The 21,696-nt window shown below is 40.9% G+C and overlaps 1 protein-coding gene across 2 annotated transcripts in view; it reads right to left on the bottom strand.

Annotated features, from left to right (window-relative positions):
• The window catches only part of ttyh3a (tweety family member 3a), a 123,967-nt gene that overhangs the window by 18,123 nt on the left and 84,148 nt on the right, over positions 1-21,696 (bottom strand). The window contains exons 8-12 of one of the 2 annotated variants that reach the window (XM_063012526.1): positions 17,951-18,006; positions 13,031-13,123; positions 10,570-10,662; positions 5,689-5,825; positions 4,843-4,960 (exon numbers count right to left, since the gene is read on the bottom strand). In XM_063012526.1, coding sequence (XP_062868596.1) covers positions 4,942-4,960; positions 5,689-5,825; positions 10,570-10,662; positions 13,031-13,123; positions 17,951-18,006 — 398 coding nt within the window. In that variant the 3' untranslated portion in view covers positions 4,843-4,941. Of the gene's footprint in view, positions 1-4,842; positions 4,961-5,688; positions 5,826-10,569; positions 10,663-13,030; positions 13,124-17,950; positions 18,007-21,696 lie in introns of those variants that run through there. The other variant, XM_063012518.1, reaches the window with a different exon arrangement.

The raw sequence follows: 21,696 nt of genomic DNA, 5'->3' as shown, positions 1-21,696 counted from the left end.
ATTAAATTTATTATTTACAGTTATGTTGATAACAACACAAGCAGCCTGTATTGGGTACAGTGTAACCAAGTTTTATACACATACACACTTGTAATTCTGTCACACAAAACATTACGATACACATGGGCAAACACATCTTAAGTGCTTATAAAAAATGACCCACACTACAAACAATACCTACACATCCAGTCAATTTAATAGTTTATAAATTAATAAATGACTTAATAAATACTTTATATCGAACATGGCTACCTGAGGTGGATCTGCTTGCTCTGTTAAACATTAAACTCAGTTTAACAACTACAGTGCATCTTTATAACAGGTGCATGCAATTAGCATATGCTACATTTTCATTTACATTTTCAGCATTTTAGCAGACGCTTTTATCCAAAGTGACTTACAGTACTGTGACAGTATACAATCTAAGCAATTGAGGGTTAGGGGCCCAACAGTGGCAACCTGGCAGTGGTGGGGCTTGAACCGACAACCTTCTGATTACTGGTCCAGTACCTTAACCACTACAACTGCCAACTATGCTAAAGCTTTCAGGTTTTTGATTTACAAACTATGAGATATTAAAGTAAAGTGACAAAATACCGGATAAACAGACTAACAAATCACTCATTTATATGCTACAGATAAAATAAAATTGCTTTATTTGTATTTGTTCTGTAGCAGTTGTATGATATGTAGCCAGCAGAGGCCGCACTTCATCACTGTTAGTGCACTGAAACGTCTGCAGCACATAAAGAGCACACATGTTCCATCTGCAGTCTTTAAACCCTTAATACCATGGGTAACAACAAAAACCAGTAAATCTGCTTTCATCTCCTGTTTTCATTTTCTCATCAGAGGCTCAAGAGAAAAAGCAAAAACAAAAGTCAATATTTACAATATAATAAAATATTGTTACATTATCAAATCAGTATTCAAAAAGACAATTAAAAGCATCCGACTGATTCAAGGTCTATTGTGGCAGTGGCCTGCACACTGGATGCAATGCTTTGTATTTTCTTGCTACAATAAATCCAGACAGACAGAATGCAGTATTTATAGCACTGTGACAGAACAGATTTCAATGCAGATGGTTTGAAAAAAGTAGAGCACTGAAATAAACATTAGGGAGAGAATGATGTCATACTTTTAGCTCTATCTCCTCCTGCTGGTTAATAATGGAAGCCTGCTTTGCAGAATGTTGCAGTACATGAATGACAAGGGCAATACGGTCAGCAGGAAAACGATTTATCCAAGCTGTTTAGACACCAGTGTCAAAATAACACTTTGTTGCTCAGAGACACTTAATACTACCATTGATTGATTTTATTGAACCATTTCACATTTTCTAAATAGATGCAATGCCTCTTATAAGAAACAGTCAGGGATAACACAAAAAATCTGTAGACTTATTTCCATTGTGGTCCCTATACATAATCTAGTCCATCAATCAGCAGCAAAGCAAGCTTGACATCATAATACAATCATTATAACATAACACAATATAGTCAATTTAATTCATAAACATTATTAAAACCTTTAATTAGCTAACGTCCCCCTTTCATACAACCATTCCTTAACAGCTTGTCTAAACCCTCGCAAACTGTCACATATTTTAAATATGACGGTACAGTATTCACCGAGCAGTATAAATCCAGTCAAATCAGTTATGGCCTGTGTTAACAGAGCTGAACGAGCAGTGATGGTTAGACAACACAGATCTTAATCATCCCATTACTTACATTTTCTGCAGAAGCTGCAAACTATGGATGTGTCTATTAAAACCTTAATCCCACCAACCAGCTATGATCATAACCTCATTATTGTTTTGAAGTCTATAAGAAATATAGTTTCTGCAGACCCCCCCCCACCTTTCAATTCTTGCCCTTTGTCTCGGTCTGTGAGAAGTTTGGAATGTTCTGCTCTAGACTACTAGTCTGGTTTTGCCACACTTCCCAAATGACATGCAGAAGTAGATCCAGCTAATTTATTTATTTATTAGGATTTTAAAGTCACCTTTTACACTCTTTTGGTTACATTCATGACAGAAACGGTAGTTACTCATTAAACAAGATTCATCAGTTCACAAGTTTAATGTCAAACCCAGTCATGGACAATTTAGTATCTCCAATTCACCTCACTTGCATGTCTATGGACTGTGGGAGGAAACCGGAGCTCCTGGAGGAAACCCACACAGACACGGGGAGAGCATAGATAGATAGATAGATAGATATCCTTTATTTGTCATATATACATATACAGATGTACAGTACAATGAAATTCTTTCTTCGCATATCCCAGCTGGTGTTGGAAGCTAGGGTCAGAGCGCAGGGTCAGCCAACTTACGGCGCCCCTGGAGCAGACAGGGTTAAGGGCCTTGCTCAAGGACCCAACAGTGGCTACATAGCAGAGCCAGGATTTGAACCGCCAATCTTCCGGTTGATAGCCCAAAGCCCTACCCACTAGGCTACCACAGGCCCACAGGCATGCAAACTCCACACAGAAAAGACCCGCCCCACCTGGGATCGAACCCAGGACCTTCTTGCTGTGAGGCAACAGTGCTACCCACTTGCCGCCCCCTGTCTGTCGGTGAGGAGTTTGGCATGTTCTACTCTAGTCTACTAGTCTGGTTTCACCACACTTTCCAAATCTCATGCAGAAGAAGAACCAGCATCTAGGAACTGCTTCTATGTGTAAGCGAGCAAGCAAATGTGTAAGTGTGTGATGCCCTGTAATGTTCTTTTGGGTGGCACTGGACCTGCTAAACCCTGTCCAGGCTAATAAAAAAAAGAATAAATGAAAAAGTGTACAAAAGTGCATAATAATTATATTTTATACTATGAAAGGTCATAAACACTATGCATTATGAACACACGACTACAATATATTTATTCTGTGTGGAGTTTGCATGTTCTCCATGTGTCTGCGTGGATTTCCTCCGGGAGCTCCGGTTTCCTCCCACAGTCCAAAGACATGCAAGTGAGGTGAATTGGAGATACAAAATTGTCCATGACTGTGTTTGACATTAAACTTGAGAACTGATTAACCTTGTGTAATGAGTAACTACCATTTCTGTCATGAATGCAACCAAAGTGTAAAACATGACGTTAAAGTTCCAATAAACAAAAAAAACAAACAATATATTTAAAAAAGCAATAGCCATGGCAAGAAAACAAAATATTGAATTCACATTGCCCTATGGCAATAGTTATTGTCCATGAAAGACAAAAAGGACAGCCTTCTGTCTTTTATTAATATCAAATATTATTATTATTTTGCTTGGCAATGCAATGGTACTAAAAAGCAGTGACTTCTGTTTTATTTGATTCCAGTCCAGTTCCACAAACCAAATCATAAACTTCTGTTTATCATCTATCTTAAATGTTGTACTGAGCAAGCCCACTTCTAACCCACTTAGTGGTTCCTTGTAGGCTTGTGATTGACAGTGATGAAGAGACGAGCTGCTTAGTGTTGTATCTTGGGATGCAGAAGGACAGACTACTGCTGCTGAGCTTAATTATGCAAAGCAACAAAGCTGAACCTTATTAAACTTACAGCTTCAACCTAATTCCAGCTGCTGGGAGAAAACTAAAAATAGTGGTATAAGAAAGTGTGGAGGCAGCTGTTTATGAATGTGCAGCTTGCTTAATAAGTTGTTTACTTTGAAATATGAATGTGTCAGACATGGATCAACCACACTGTCTAAACAGAAAAAAATGTTATATAAAAACTTAATTTGTGGAAAAGCTGGAACATTTTGTAAAATGCAACAAAAAATAGTCTGCAACTTGTTAATTATCTTGAATTAAACACTTACTTAACTGACTAAAGTTCAATGAAATGAAAGTTTTGGTCAATTAACATGATGGTATTTTGTAAATAAATTTTGAATTTAATGACTGCAACACAAAAAAAAAAACTAAGAACTGAGACAGGGCAAAAATAATAGTGACAAGTTTATAGAACAGAATAATCAAGTTACACAATTTTACAAACATTGACAATTAGCAGATGAACTGGTAACAGGTATGGGGATCATGGTTGGGTTTAAAATCAGGCTCGATCAAAGACTCAGTGTTTGCAAGTTGAGTGAAAATGAACAACATCTCAATACAAGATTGCAAATAATTCTAATAAGTCTTTCACCATTAACAATGCCACTCGCAACCTGCCGACAACACCTTTCACACTACACAATTTAGAGTTGGCGACTGGTCCAGATATTTAACATGCTAGATATCTTTCTTGAGTCGCCGCTCGGATCAAGTCGTTGAACAGTTCTCACATAGCGATCGAGAGCCGCGTTTCCAGCCCTGACCAAAGACAGAGTCGCTTCCCAGCTGCCACGACTAGTCAGGGAGCGAAAATTAGGGCAAAAAACGTGTAGTGTGAACTAGGTATTACCAGCCTTGCTTAGGGACCCAACAGTGACTGCATGGCAAAGCTGGGGTTCAAACTCTTAACCTTTCAACTGATAGCCCAAAGCTCTAGCCACAAAGCTAGCAGTGTGTTTTAGATAAACACTAAAAAACAGTGGAACAGTGTGGTGTGGTCAGATGAGTCCACAGTTTTGCTACTTTTCGTCTTCCCATGTACAGCATCTGTACCATCTGGGATAGGTGAATTGCAGATGTGTAAAGGTGTAAACCCATTTAAAAAGTGTAATTAATAGAAAAGTTAATGTAACACAGTGGTAAACATGCCTTTGTCCCAACTTTGAGTGTGTTGAAGGGATCAAATTCTAAATATTTGTTTACAAAATACAATTAGTTTGCTCAGTGAAAATAAATATAGAAAATCTTGTGTACTTCTGTCAGTTAAATAAATGCTCAACAAAATTAACAGATCACAGATTATTGTTTTTATTCCATTTTACAAAATGATTTGTATCATCCACAATAAGCAGCAGGTGTTCCAGCTTGTCCAGTGTGTTTTTTTGCTGTGCTTTTAATGCAGAACTCCCCCTCTTTCATAAAGCAACAAAGCAAACATTTTGCAGCATGAATAGACTAGTTTTGCAAACCAGACTTCAAGCTTTAGCTAATCTTATAGATTTCATCAGAGACCATGGCCAGGCACTGCCAAAATTCACAAGACATCATGTGGTTGCCAGTGCAAAACAGATTATATTTTGCCTGACAAATTTCAATGGGCGCAAGGCACACAGTAACAACCTGGATGGGGCGCCAGTCTATCGCAGGACAGACACACATACACACCCATTCACCTACAGGGCAATTCAGTGTCTCCAATTAACCCGACTGCATGTTTTTGGACTGTGTGAGGAAACCGAAGCTCCCGGAGGAAAGCCACACAGACACGGGGAGAACATGCAAACTCCACACAGAAAGGACCCGGACCTGCTACCCACCGAGCCACCTCACGTATGTGAACACCCCTATTTATTTAGTTTAGGTGTTAGTCATGCCCATTGCTAAAAGGCATATAAAATCAATTGTGCACCTCCCAACTTTGTGGCAACAGTTTGAGAAAGGTACTTCTCTGTTGCAGCAAGATTGTGCCTATGTACACAAAGCAACATGGTTTGATACGAGTCTGGTGTGAAGGAACTGGGGTTGTGTGCACAGAATAACTTAGGGATGAATTGAAACATTAAATTGCAAGGCATGTCAAATAAAATGAAATCTTATATCACGTGCCTTGATCTGTTTCTCATACAGAGGCAGCACTCACCTTTTTCCCTGCCACGTGTGAGGCACACTGCAGACGATGGAGCTGAACATAAGCGCTGTGACGAATGAGAACAGCACCAGGTAGATCAATCCCTCCAGTCCATCATAGCACAACCCAGTCATTGCTTGCACATAATCCTAACAAGATACGAGAAAAGCACAATGAGAAAAAAAATACAATCAGTATTTAATCCAAAACTATTATTTATTAGGATTTAAACGTTATGTTTTACACATTTTGGTTACATTCATGACTAAAACGGTAGTACTCATTACACAAGATTCATCAGTTCACAAGTTTAATGTCAAACACAGTCATGGACAATTTAGTATCTCCAATTCACCTCACTTGCATGTCTTTGGACTGTGGGAGGAAACCGGAGCTCCCGGAGGAAACCCACACAGGCACGGGGAGAACATGCAAACTCCACACAGAAAGGACCCAGACCTCCCCACCTGAGGATCGAATCCAGGACCTTTTTGCTGTGAGGCAACAGCGCTACCCACTGAGCCACTGTAATTTATATTCAAATATAAGTACAGTGGTACCTTGTAACTCAACGTCCCCTAAATTTCAAATCTTTGAAACTCCCTTCGTCAAGAAATTTGTACCCGTGAACTCAACGTTGTTAAATGTATTTATTTAATTTAAAATAACAATAAACAATCGCTTTGTTCAGCGCTCGGAAAGCTTCATATTTATCTGTGTATCTGGATTATTCTTACCGTTTCACTTTTAAACTTGTGTTACAGCACGGGGTTCTGAGAAATTGTAAGAATCAGCTTTATATTTCTGTGTTTTTATATTATATGTGTGTTATTTTTAGTGTATAAGTGTCAAAAACAACCCCATTATTGTACATTAGCCTAAAATATATGCAGTTTCACAGGATAATGGAACACATTAACAGGTTTTCCAAACATCCTTATGGGAAGATATACCTTGAAACTCAATGCCTTTCAAACTCAATTCCACTTCCAGAACCAACTGACATTGAGTTTCAAGGTACCACTGTATGTGAACTTAGAAAAATCCCACACATATTTCATTATACAAGTTTGTTTTGTCATATGAGGGTTGGGTCTGTAAACCTTTTTGAGATCTGTTCTCTGGATGACAGGAAAGACATTTTTGTCTAACTAATGGTGCTCAAAATCCACAACAGTCAGAAAAATGCAAACCCAAACTCTTACACTCTGAGCAGACTTAATAAAGTGCCATTCAGAACTTGAATCTGTACAGTCTGTATCATTTACAGCAGAGATTTTGTTTACAGGGATTTTCACATACACTTCATTTTTTAAAACGTACAGAACAAGTTAATACAGCAATAATGACCACATAAACACTGCTGCATAGAAAAGGACAAGGGGAACGTATGTGTCAGTATGCTGCAGAGGTTGAAGAGCCACGTTCTAACCGCAGACAGTGCTGCAGACTCCTCGCACGCATCAACATAGCAACCAAAGCAGTCTGTGAAATCATCATTATTATTCACAGCCAAGGTGAGCTGTTTATAATTACCATGCACAGAGCTTAACAACATGCACGGCAGCATAACATAGCTTCTCACCTGTGAGCCAAACCTATTTCTTTTAGTGGAGCATGATTAGTTTGGGCAAGACCGGAAACAAAATCCTAGCAAGCAATCAGCAACCAGAACATCACTTTCACTCCCAGACAGTGTTGCAATATGGTGACTAATAATTTGGCTATAAAAATACTTACTTCTAATTGGCTGGCAACTATACCATTGGTAGTGCTAATTAGACATTTTATAGAGTATAGGGGGGTGTGGTTTGGAACACAGTTTCTTTTAATCACTGAGCTTCACCTTTAGGAAGGAAATAATTAGCTGGCTTATAATTAGGGTCTTAGTAAATTCACGAGAATTCCTAAATTCTCCAATTGAGGAAAATTAAACTAACACACGCCCCCTCCAACACGTGTGCATTAGCCGACTGCATCTTTTCACCTGCACTAGGCGAGTTCATATGCTGATCAGCTTTGTGTACGGAGAGCAACACCCCAGTCAACTCATTATTCCTCATCTCTGTGCAGGCGCCATCAATTAGCCATGTAAGTGCATCAGCCATGAGAGAATCCCTATCAGACTTCCCACCCTGTATGAACAACAAGCCAATCGTTGTTCATGCAGGCACCCAGCCCAGCTGGATGGCACAGCCAAAGAGTTTTTACAGCTGCGCCACCTGAGCACCAATGTGTTCATTTTTTTGGACCTTTTTTTAAAACAACAATACACAGCACAGCCTACGTTAATAGCTTCTTCTCAAAGACAAAAATACTCTCCTGTTTTTGACCCCCCCACACATAATTGGTTGGGAGTTTTCCAAAACTCAGTTACCCGAAGAGTGTTTTAACTGCTTTAGACCTCAACATCTAGGTTTGCTAAGTTTATAAAGTAAGAAATTAACTGTACATAGATAAAACTGAATCGGGAGCACAATACTTTACTGGCTTGTTCTTTTGAGGCACAGACTACAGAAAGATGATCACCTGTGTAAAGAAGCGCACTTCCATTGATTATGGAATCCCCAAAGGGGCAAACTGCACTCAATACGTAAACACATACATCAAACATTGTCAGCATATTACACCACAGAAAAGACTGTTACACTAACTTTATTGCCGTATGATTGCTAGGACCGCCTCATATTTTATATGCTTAAATTTCATGGGAAACAGCTCATTTCATGGTCTGAGACGCGATTTTCACAGCCGTGAATTAGGTAGGGCCTTACTTAAAAAATTAAAACTAATTTTGATCCTGTCTATTTATGACTTATAACCCCCCCAAACACACACCTTTTAACCCAACAATTTTCAAAATGTACTCTAAAGTACAATATTGTGAACCACAATGAAGTTGGAATAATAACAGATTTTTGGCACACATATACAGTGTATCACAAAAGTGAGTACACCCCTCACATTTCTGCAAATATTTCATTATATCTTTTCATGGGACAACACTATAGACATGAAACTTGGATATAACTTAGAGTAGTCAGTGTACAGCTTGTATAGCAGTGTAGATTTACTGTCTTCTGAAAATAACTCAACACACAGCCATTAATGTCTAAATAGCTGGCAACATAAGTGAGTACACCCCACAGTGAACATGTCCAAATTGTGCCCAAATGTGTCGTTGTCCCTCCCTGGTGTCATGTGTCAAGGTCCCAGGTGTAAATGGGGAGCAGGGCTGTTAAATTTTGTGTTTTGGGTACAATTCTCTCATACTGGCCACTGGATATTCAACATGGCACCTCATGGCAAAGAACTCTCTGAGGATGTGAGAAATAGAATTGTTGCTCTCCACAAAGATGGCCTGGGCTATAAGAAGATTGCTAACACCCTGAAACTGAGCTACAGCATGGTGGCCAAGGTCATACAGCGGTTTTCCAGGACAGGTTCCACTCGGAACAGGCTTCGCCAGGGTCGACCAAAGAAGTTGAGTCCACGTGTTCGGCGTCATATCCAGAGGTTGGCTTTAAAAAATAGACACATGAGTGCTACCAGCATTGCTGCAGAGGTTGAAGACGTGGGAGGTCAGCCTGTCAGTGCTCAGACCATACGCCGCACACTGCATCAACTCGGTCTGCATGGTCGTCATCCCAGAAGGAGGCTGACGCACAAGAAAGCCCGCAAACAGTTTGCTGAAGACAAGCAGTCCAAGAACATGGATTACTGGAATGCCCTGTGGTCTGACAAGACCAAGATAAACTTGTTTGGCTCAGATGGTGTCCAGCATGTGTGGCGGCGCCCTGGTGAGAAGTACCAAGACAACTGTATCTTGCCTACAGTCAAGCATGGTGGTGGTAGCATCATGGTCTTGGGCTGCATGAGTGTTGCTGGCACTGGGGAGCTGCAGTTCATTGAGGGAAACATGAATTCCAACATGTACTGTGACATTCTGAAACAGAGCATGATCCCCTCCCTTCGAAAACTGGGCCTCATGGCAGTTTTCCAACAGGATAACGACCCCAAACACAACCTCCAAGATGACAACTGCCTTGCTGAGGAAGCTGAAGGTAAAGGTGATGGACTAAACCCAACTGAGCACCTGTGGCGCATCCTCAAGTGGAAGGTGGAGGAGTTCAAGGTGTCTAACATCCACCAGCTCCGTGATGTCATCATGGAGGAGTGGAAGAGGATTCCAGTAGCACCTGTGCAGCTCTGGTGAATTCCATGCCCAGGAGGGTTAAGGCAGTGCTGGATAATAATGGTGGTCACACAAAATATTGACACTGGGCACAATTTGGACATGTTCACTGTGGGGTGTACTCACTTATGTTGCCAGCCATTTAGACATTAATGGCTGTGTGTTGAGTTATTTTCAGAAGACAGTAAATCTACACTGCTATACAAGTTGTACACTGACTACTCTAACTTATATCCAAGTTTTAGTTCTATAGTGTTGTCCCATGAAAAGATATAATAAAATATTTGCAGAAATGTGAGGGGTGTACTCACTTTTGTGATACACTGTACATGTAACCAAAGCGAGATCTTTTGTCTAAGTGATTGCATTTCCACCAACAACACAAATATTAAATCTTTCTTTCCCTAAATGGCTGCACGTTTATCAATGTGTCTCCTCTGAAAGGTTACCTACCAAGCTCTGCAGTATAGACCCACTTTCTCTTAAAGTGCTTCAAAGTCTGCAAAATGCTCCACTGCTTCATGACTGATGGTCACTACTCATTACCTACTACTTAGACATTAAATGTAGGGATTCCTCAGTTTTTTTTAATCAAGCTTCTTAAATCAGCTGTTTTTGGTTGTATAGAAAGGTGCTGCAGTATGTCGTGGATAAAGCAAAAGATCAAACACATTAGTATTACTCATTAACACACTTACCATGTGCAGACTGCGGCAGTCCACCAGGGCAGTCAGCTGATGCAAGCCAATTTCAGTGCTGTTTAAAACCCCTTGAATCTGCTCCAGATTGCTCTGAAATACGTACACACAGAGAAAGAGAGAGAGTAAAAACTGGGTCACTTCCTTTCTTAACTGGTCTCATTCAGATTCAGAGCGGGTCTCAATGCTAGTCTGGAAACCTTGTGAGCAAAGCAGAAACAGACCTTGGACAGGACACCAAAAGTATTTCTGTGCTATAACAACTATTACCTAAGATCAGACACATGTTGGCGAATAATGCCAAATTTTTTTATTAAAAACACCAAACAAAAACTACATTAAAAGAATATATATATATATATATACAGGGGTTGGACAATGAAGCTGAAACACCTGGTTTTAGACCACAATAATTTATTAGTATGGTGTAGGGCCTCCTTTTGCGGCCAATACAGCGTCAATTCGTCTTGGAAATGACATATACAAGTCCTGCACAGTGGTCAGAGGGATTTTAAGCCATTCTTCTTGCAGGATAGTGGCCAGGTCACTACGTGATGCTGGTGGAGGAAAACGTTTCCTGACTCGCTTCTCCAAAACACCCCAAAGTGGCTCAATAATATTTAGATCTGGTGACTGTGCAGGCCATGGGAGATGTTCAACTTCACTTTCATGTTCATCAAACCAATCTTTCACCAGTCTTGCTGTGTGTATTAGTGCATTGTCATCCTGATACACAGCACCGCCTTCAGGATACAATGTTTGAACCATTGGATGCACATGGTCCTCCAGAATGGTTCGGTAGTCCTTGGCAGTGACGCGCCCATCTAGCACAAGTATTGGGCCAAGGGAATGCCATGATATGGCAGCCCAAACCATCACTGATCCACCCCCATGCTTCACTCTGGGCATGCAACAGTCTCGGTGGTACGCTTCTTTGGGGCTTCTCCACACCGTAACTCTCCCGGATGTGGGGAAAACAGTAAAGGTGGACTCATCAGAGAACAATACATGTTTCACATTGTCCACAGCCCAAGATTTGCGCTCCTTGCACCATTGAAACCGACGTTTGGCATTGGCACGAGTGACCAAAGGTTTGGCTATAGCAGCCCGGCCGTGTATATTGACCCTGTGGAGCTCCCGACGGACAGTTCTGGTGGAAACAGGAGAGTTGAGGTGCACATTTAATTCTGCCGTGATTTGGGCAGCCGTGGTTTTATGTTTTTTGGATACAATCCGGGTTAGCACCCGAACAGCCCTTTCAGACAGCTGTCCTTCTTGGTGGTATGCTGACATTACCCTGGATACCGTGGCTCTTGATACATCACAAAGACTTGCTGTCTTGGTCACAGATGCGCCAGCAAGACGTGCACCAACAATTTGTCCTCTTTTGAACTCTGGTATGTCACCCATAATGTTGTGTGCATTGCAATATTTTGAGCAAAACTGTGCTCTTACCCTGCTAATTGAACCTTCACACTCTGCTCTTACTGGTGCAATGTGCAATTAATGAAGATTGGCCACCAGACTGGTCCAATTTAGCCATGAAACCTCCCACACTAAAATGACAGGTGTTTCAGTTTCATTGTCCAACCCCTGTATATATATATATATTTATATATATTTATTTATTTATTTATCTATTTAGTTTTTGCATTTTCTCCCCTTTTTCTCCCTTTTAGCACATCCAATTGCCCGATTGCATCATGCTTCCTCTCCACCAATGCCGATCCCCGCTCTGATTGAAGAGAACAAAGCTAACTCACGCCCCCCCAACATGTAGGCAGCAGCCGTATGCATTGTCACCTACACTTTGATGAGTGCAATGCGAATCAGCACTGTGTATGGAGAGACACACCCTTACAGCACTCTTTTCCTGTCTCTGTGCAAGCGGCATCAATCAGCCAGCAGAGGTCGTAATTGCATTAGTTATGAGAGAGTCCCTATCCGGCTTAATACCCCACCCCTATATGAACAACTGGCCAATCGCTGTTTATGTGGTTGCTCAGCCCAGCCGCCAGGCAGAGCTGGGATCTCGAACACATCGTATCGGTTCCAGCTTGTGTTTTTACCGCTGCGCCACCTGAGTGGCCCAAGAATAACTTTTTTAATGCTTTTTAATGCTTTTTTAACTTTTTAACTTTTTCAAATAGCACCACTGCTCTAAAATAAGATGCTGTTAACAGCTGTTAAGTTTTTAATAAAATGGAACTAAGGTGTCTAGCCCAACCTAGAAAAACAGCCCAAATCATTATTCATTCTCTAATTAACCTAACAAGTGGCTCTATTCTATCTGTAGTATTCTTCTGGTGCCAGTCTAAGAATAGACTGTATGACTGTGTGCTTTATTTTATGTACCTCTTAGAAGTGTATGTGGCCAAAAAAGCTACATTCACAACTTTCTGACCACTAAGTGCATACATTTACACATTCTCAGAGCTGTGGGTATAGATTAGGTTCCTACCTTGGTTTGGGGAAAGTCTTTAACTGCGTTACGCAGAAGTTCCAGCACATCGTCCTGCATCTCCACCAAAGCCTTGTGGCTTCCAGACAGCTTCTATAACACAAATACACACAAACAGCTAGATTGTGAACCACTGCCTGATAAAACCTTGAAGTAAACAAACAAAAAAAAAGTTCTGCTTACTGGAAAGCCAGTAACATCTTTGGGCCTGACTTTGTACTTCCAGTTTTACAAAAGCAGAATATAAATGAACGGAAATCTCGAAATTAGACACAGGACTAATTTTCTTACATTCAAATGCTGATTAATGTTAATGAAATTATATACATCTACCAACCCACCCTAGATGTACAGATATACACACATACATACACATATAGTGTATGAGGTACTGAGGGCAGTGGTAGCCTAGTGGTTAAAGTACTGGACTAGTAATCAAAAGATCGCTGGTTCAAGTGATCACTGCCAGGTTGCCACTGTTGGGCCCTTGAGCAAGGCCCTTAACCCTCAATTGCTTAGACTGTATACAGTACTGTAAGTCGCTTTGGATAACGGCATCTGCTAAATGCTAAAAATGTAAATGTTTAAATAATCACCTGAACCAAATGTTATATATCTAAGAGATATATAAAAACCATTGTTGTGATGACTATCTGCTTGCAATAGATCCAGTTGGGTAGCAAAAACAGTACATGGTCCAACTACTGACCATCCTCTTCAGATGTTTTAAGCTGTGCTTACACAATGGTTATATTCACAGCAGGAAGGGTATGTAATTGTTATCAGTCTATAGTCCTCGTCAAGTGTTGTTTTGGTATGATGATTAATATGTTGGTTTTTGTTTGTTTGTTTGTTTATTAGAATTTTTATGTCATGTTTTACACTTTTGGTTACATTCATGACAGGAACGGTAGTTACTCATTACACAAGGTTCATCTGTTTACAAGGTTATATCAAACACAGTCATGCAAAATTTAGTGTCTCCAATTCACCTCACTTGCATGTCTTTGGACTGGGAGGAAACCGGAGCACCCGGAGGAAACCCACGCAGACACGGGGAGAACATGCAAACTCCACACAGAAAGAACCCGGACCGCCCCACCTGTGGATCAAACCCAGGACCTTCTTGCTGCCCAATATGTTGGTTTTTAGATGTGTTTACTTTTGGCTTTACTAGCAGAGGGATAAGTTGAGTGCAAGGTTGGTTCCATTCTAAAAAGCTGAGACACAGTGGTTCATAACAACAAAGTCAGCAACTGACACTGGAGACATTGAAGCTACAGACTGGCAGATGATGAAAATGACTCTCCACTGACTGGAATGGCCACTAACTCATTTGACTGTTAATCAACAACTGTAGGATTACATCAAGACGTACAAAAAGAAAGGTAAACGGCAGTGAATGACAGGGCAGGATTAGAACAGGCTCCAAGAGGCAGGACTGAAGCTGTGATAAGCCAGAAAAAAATCAATCATCAATAAAATGCAATAAAAAGTCAGGATAGGTTTACAAAAAAAACAGAAAGGCCGCTCAGGTGGCGCAGCGGTAAAGTACGCTAGCGCACCAGAGTTGGGGTTTCGAATACATCGTATCGAATCTCAGCTCTGCCTTTCCGACTGGGCTGGGCAGCAGTATGAACAACGATTTGCTGTTGTTCAGGGTTAGGGGTAAAAAGTCGGATCCTAGGTCCTCATAACTGGTGCGACTGCTGGCTGACTGATGGCACCTGCACAGGGCCGAGGAATAATGCTGATGGGGGTGTGGCCCTCCGTACACAGGTCCCGACTCATGCAGGTGAAAAATGAAGTCTGTACTGACTGTACGTATGTCAGTTGAGAGGCGTCCTTAGTCAGCGGTGAAGGGTCGAATCAGTATAGAAGACGCAATCAGGGTAATTGGACACGACTAGATTAGGGGAGAGAATTGGGGGAAAAAGTGGGAAAAATTATTAAAAATAATAAATAAAAAACCAGAAAGATTAAAAACCTAGAGGACTGGAGTAGGTTCGTCTTGTTTGATGAGTCCCATTTTCAGCCTAGCCCAATACCAGGTCATCTAATATTAAGATGAAGACCTTTAGAGGCCTACAAGCCACAGTGTACTTAAGTGGTGTTTAGATTTAACAGGTATGGAAGTCATTATGACTGGCTGTGACTGGCACTTTTCAATCAATGAACTCATCATTCTAAAAACATTTTTTGTTTACTTGGGATACCTCGGCTCACAGCAAGAAGGTCCTGAGTTCGATCCCAGGTGGGGCGGTCCAGGTCCTTTCTGTGTGGAGTTTGCATGTTCTCCCAGTGTCTGCGTGGGTTTCCTCCAGGTGCTCCGGTTTCCTCCCACAGTCCAAACACATGCAAGTGAGGTGAATTGGAGCTACTAAATTGTCCATGACTGTGTTTAATATAACTTTGTAACTTTAAGTAACTACCGTTTCTGTCATCAATGTAGCCAAGTTGTGTAAACATAACGTTAAAATCCTAATAAAACAAAACAAAAACAAACTTGGGATGCCTCTGTCTAATATTAAAAGTAGTTTGATGATCTGAAACACCCCTAGACACTCATTTACTACTGGTTCTGACTAATACGCAAGGAGCTTTAGCTTAGTGGAGGTGGCAGGCTGCTCTGAGTCAAGGCAACATGAGCAATAAAGGGGGAGAAAAGATACACAGTGTGTAGTCTATTACTGCTAAAGGATTCATAAAGTCCAAAAAGTGCATTAATATTTGAAAGACACTTTCAAAATATAAAAGCAGTTTGGGCTCTCTTAGCAACTGTTCTATTTTGGCTAGAAGCTACATAGAAATTCTACAAATGGCTGCAGAATTGTACCTGTATTGCTTTACAAAGATAATGCAAGCTAATCTGTATTGAGCAAAATGCTGCTGTTGCAAAATTGGTTCTGCAGAAGATTAAAAGGTCTTCAGTTTTATCCTGCCAAAGAGATAAAATTCATGTTGGCAAAATGCTTCTGACTACTACAAGCACATGGGATAAAGGAATACATTTTTATCTTTAAATGCAATGCAAAAAGTTATGGCCCCGCTGATCTCCATAAGCTGCTGTTTTATTTGAACATTAGAACAGTTCCTAGCCTTTACCGATAAAGAATTTCTTATCTTTTTGTCTAGGGATACTAGTAATGCTCCTCCTCTAATTGTTAATAAAAAAAAATAAATAGAAAAAGAGGTGTGTGGTTTGACACATTTACTGACTATGGTCAAAAGTATGTGGACAACCCTTCTTATATTTGAGTTCAGATGTTTCAGCCATAAAATAGTTTACATGCCATCAACTTTGAGGCATACTGGGTAGAGCTATGGCCTATCAATCAGAAGATTGTCAGATTGAAACTCTACGGCTCTACCATGCAGCCACTGTTGGGCTCCTAAGCAAGGCCCTTAACCCTGTCTGCTCCAGGGATGCTCTCTGAGCCCAGCTTCCAAACAGGCTAGAATAAGTGGAGAAAGCAATTTTATTGTACTGTACATGTGTATATGTATACATGACAAATAAAAACATTCTATTCTATTGTAGAATGCCCTTTTCTGCACAAAGCAAGACCCTCAAAACATGGGTCTGATGTGAAGGAACTCCAGCGAACTGCACAAAGCCATGACCTTAACCCCATTGAACACTGCAGGATGAATTGGAATGCCAAGGAAAGAGCTCCATATTACAACCAATGGTTTTAGAATGGGTGTCCACATGTTTTGCCCATTAAGTGTTGTTTTTTTTTAGTCTGCTGCTGACAAAACCCAGTTGTGCTAGCCTACCCTTACTTTAAATCCTGCATATTTTAGCATCACAGTAGTTTTTCGCAAAAACACAAGGCTTGCGCTCATTCTCAAATGATGAAATTCCAAATGGTAGCTACTTTGTGCATGCGTATTTAAAAGGAAGTGCATGTCCTACTTTGTGTTATTGAACAGGTCTAATTCAAGCACCAGGTGGACTCACTAGCCCGCAGAGATCAATAATATAGCTTTTAAGCACAATTTAAAGCAACGAGATGTGTATTGGAATGGACAGTTCTGCCATTGTCCATCATGATCAGTCAGAAGCTGTGGGATACCTTCAGGCTGGGTAATATATTAACCAGGGGTTTCACTTTATTACATTTGGCTGGATACAGAACTGTCTGTTAAAACATAAATAAAGAGTGCACTGCATTAAAGAGGCAATGCTATTATTAGAAACTGTACACAGTGTAGAGGAGAAACAAGACCATCCTCGAGTGTGGGCAGCACATTTCCAGAGATGGGTATAAGAAGGCATGTATTAGGCTTGTTTAATGTGTTTTTTTTTCAGCTAGGCTTAGTTCTCACTGGAAATTTATGAGAGAAACGATCAGGAGGTTTAGGACATTGTGCATCCTTGCATTGTCAGCATACCAGCACTGAGCCTTGTTCTGTAAGGATTAACAGTAGACAATACAGATATACAGAATACAGATTCTTCACAGAATACAGAATTCTTTAATTTTTAATTTAATATTAAATATTTAAAGTCCTGGTACTTTATGGAGTCCAAGACGCAATGCAGTTTAATAACGTTCCCAGAGCTTTTGAAGGAAAAATAGATTCTACACCATACATACTGTACCAGTAGAGGTTAGGTCCTTTTCTAAATAACATCATTTCTTTTAGGTTTGTTAGCAAAAGCTCTATATTTAATTTAATTAATAGGCAGATATAAATGAACAGTAGTGGTACAACCACCTCACAATCAAACAACATGTGAAAAACCTAGAGAAAGTCCCATCACTACGCCAAAATTTAAAGAACAATGTAAGTTAAATGGTAAACTTGCAGTATTATGATTTGGTGTAATTAGAGTAGTTGGATATCTTAATAGTGTAAGATTTTGTAGGGACAGTTAAACTCTCTGAATCACACAAAGTTTAAAGAAGTTACCTGCTGGAAGGGGTTCACCTGGCCAATGCTGCACTGGAGATAATACTGCAGGGTGTCTATGGAAACAAAAGAGCCAGCAGATCAAAATCTGAGGTGTAACACTTAAATCCACTCTTAAATTCCTACCAGAACCACCAGTGATGGCCAATGATGCTGATTTTGCATGTAGGTCTCTTGGAAAGCATGGTTTTCATGTAATTGGATGTAAAATCTAACCTGTCTCCTCAGGGTAGTGGTTTAAGTTATCTGATTATTTATGGCATCAGCTAAACAATATACCTCAAAATTCCAATACAGGGCAAAGTTCTGAGCAGATTTCTATAGATCTAATAAAATAATAAAATAAAGACACCCAGATATAAGAATACATTTGTGGAGTGTGTTTGTTGTATTCTTACTTCCACAAGAGAGAAAATAATAATAATGATAGTTCTCTTAATGTATGCTCACTAATCCAGGTACACAAATCCACAAAGTTGAATCAGTTCATCTGGACACAAAGTTTGGTGTGAAGATGCGTTGTCACTACTCCAAGGGACAGACTGAAGAAGTCACTTGGATGAGTGACGAAACATATCTCCACATCAAACTTTGCGTACAGATGAACTGATTCAAATTTATGAATAATGATAGTTATAATTATAATCACCAACATAATCCTTGACTAATTGTGCATGTATGTCATCAGTGCATAGTTATTACAATAGCATGTTTTAAGAGCAAAGATGCTACCACTTTGCTGATGGAATTGTGGTCAAGCAAACCACAAATCTGTCAAATCTGTGCATGTATGTTTGTACATGTAAGCATACTCAGTGTTACCCAATCCAATCTGTCCTGATTTCCAACAAACCTGTGTTTATTACCTTGATTGTATTTAGTAAGGACAGTCTGGGTGAGTGTTTTGCTGAAGACTAACCTAGTGGACTGACCTTGGATTTTAGGGGTCACACAAACATGCACTGCAGACATAGGCAGACAGGTCAAATAGTAAAGCTCTGGTTTTCCACTGCAGAAAACAACATATGGCTGCAGTGCCTTTCTTCAGGGCGACACGGTAAATCAGTGGGCAGCACTGTCACCTCAAAGCGAGAAGGTCCCGGATCTAATTCTCAGATGAAGAGATCAGGTGTCCTCTCAGTGTCTGTGTAGGTTTCCTCCCGGTGCTCTGGTTTCCTCCCACAAGTTCAAAGACATGCAGTCAGGTTAAATGGAGCTACTAAAACTGCCCGGAGTGCGAGTGTCTGATCTGTGATGGACTGGCAACCTCTCTGAGGTGTTTCCGTTGCGATACTGACCAGGGTAGCACAGTGGTTAAACCTGAATGAATGAATGAACGTCCTCCCAAATGGGCAGTGATAGCTCAGTGGTTAAGGTACTGGACTAGTAAACAGAAGGTTGCCGGTTCAAGCCCCGCCACCACCAAGTTGCCACTGTTGGGTCCCTGAGCAAGACCCTCAACCCTCAATTGCTCATTGTGTAAGTGGCTTTGGATAAAGGCGTCTGCTAAATGCTGTAAATGTAAATGTAAAATGTGGCTAGTTAAAAGACAGGTCAGGGACTGAAAAAAGGCAACCAAGATCATGTTCACTGATGTTAAAAATGTATACGTGTGAAGCAGACTGTTTTATAAAAAGCTTCCCACACTCTAATTCGGTGCAGGAAGTGCCACCACATATTCACACCACCTCCAACTCCAACGCAGGCGTAATCGTGATTTTCACAGTCGGCACGTACATGTGCGTAGACGTTGAGTCAACCGTAGAACGATCCTTAGGTGAGTCAATGTTGTAGGCCCGGATTCTGGAGGAAGAACGAGGGGAATAAACACCCACACAACAGTGGGCACTATGATGAGCAACTGGCAGTAATCTTCCTGCTTCCAGTTCTGCCAGTGAATGAGCTATTTCATGTCTTTCAGGCTGCGCACCCCCCCGCCATAAAGCTCATAATGGCGCCGCAGACGAAGAGAATGAATCGCTCACTCAATTATGTCCACACATGGTCGAACACAAGAGGGTGAAAAAGAAGAGCCTTCTTTCATAGCTTGTAACAGTCATAGACCCAGATGCTGGTGGCCTCATTTATCTTCCTTACAGAGATTTTAGTAATTGGATGCATTATTGGGTAACTGGGGATGTCAACGTAAAATAAACCATGAACAATCAGGGCAAATATAAAAATGAATGAGCAAAGAGCAGGCGAACACTAAATCTCCTTTGAGAGGCAATGAAGAGAATGTCCTACAATACAAACAAAGCAATCTGATACTCCACTGTTTCTCAGCTGGTGGATTGAGACCCACAAGTGAATCATGGACCATTTACTATGTAGAAGTGAATCTAAGAGCACCTGGTCAGAGCGCAGAATCAGCCATTGTACGGTGCACCTAGACCTGAGAGCGTTAGGGTCCATGCTCAAGAGCCCAATAATGGCTACAATGATGGAAACCTCAAGTTTCTGACTGATAACCCAAAGTTCTACCCACTAGGCTACCACTGTCCCCTAAATAGGGAATTAAAAGAAGTCAATTTTTTTATTTCCAGCATTATAAAATATGTAGAAATATCTCAGAAACAACAAGGAACCAATTATTTTCAGAACTGCTAAAACATTTTGGTAGCATGGAAAAACAAGATCTAGCCCATATATGTACATTCGTACATAATCCTATTTTGGGCGGCATGGTGGCTCAATGGGTAGCACTGTCGCCTCACAGCAAGAAGGTCCTGGGTTTGATTCCCAGATGGAGCGGTCCGGGTCCTTGCTATGTGGAGTTTGCATGTTCTTTCCGTGTCTGGGTAGGTTTACTTTGGGTGGTCTTACTTTGGGTGGTCTGGTTCCCTCCCGCAGTCCAAAGACATGCAGTCAGGTTAATTGGAGCTCCTAAAATTGCCCTAGGTGTGAATGTGTGTGTGTGTTTTTGCCCTGTAATGGACTTGTGATCTGTCTGTGGTGTTTCCTCCCTTTCGCCCAGTGAATTGTACCCACTACAACTCTGAATACGATAAAGTGGTAGAAAAACAGACAGTTTGCGCAGATGCCCAGGTGGCGCAGCTGGATGCGCAGCTGGATATTCAGCTAGCACACCAGCTAGCACACCAGCTAGCACACCAGCACTGAGATTCTGAACTCCCGAGTTTGAACCTCAGCTTTGCTCCGGTCGGCAATGCCTGCAGCAGACAAAATTGGCCATATTTAGTCTGCCGGGAGGGTTAAAAGACCGGACTAAAGTTGGTGGGGTCTTTGACACTGTGTAAAGACCTTGGTCAGTAGCCCGAGATGCCTGTACAAGAAGTGGAGGAGCGCAGAGATCAGTGCGTGGCTCTCCACATGCGAATACTGGCCTCATGAGCGAATTCCCCAAATGTGTGGGCGAATAAGAAGGGGTCGGTGGACTGTGCATGTGTCAAAGGGAGCGCGTGAGGCAGGCAAATATACCCTCCTCTGACACGACTAGAGTATCCAGCAGCGGAAGACGAATTGACTACGCTAAATTGGGAGAAAATGGGTAAAATGCATAAACAAATTAGCAACAAAAAAAAACATTAATAATAAACAATCCTAGTTGTCAGGTCAATTTTAAAACAATTTAGTAGAACTTCTAGAATCTAGATTATCTTTCTGGGTCGTGAAGCTTGATCAGACTTAAGTCCTGAAAAAAGGGAAACTCGTTGCATTATAAAGACCCAGACAGGCCAAAAAAAAAAGTCTGTTTAAAGCCCAGTCATTCCCATCTAGACCAG

The sequence above is a fragment of the Trichomycterus rosablanca genome, chromosome 2, assembly GCF_030014385.1.
Source record: "Trichomycterus rosablanca isolate fTriRos1 chromosome 2, fTriRos1.hap1, whole genome shotgun sequence".
Lineage (NCBI taxonomy): Eukaryota > Metazoa > Chordata > Actinopteri > Siluriformes > Trichomycteridae > Trichomycterus > Trichomycterus rosablanca.
This window is presented reverse-complemented; position numbering and strand designations above follow the sequence as displayed.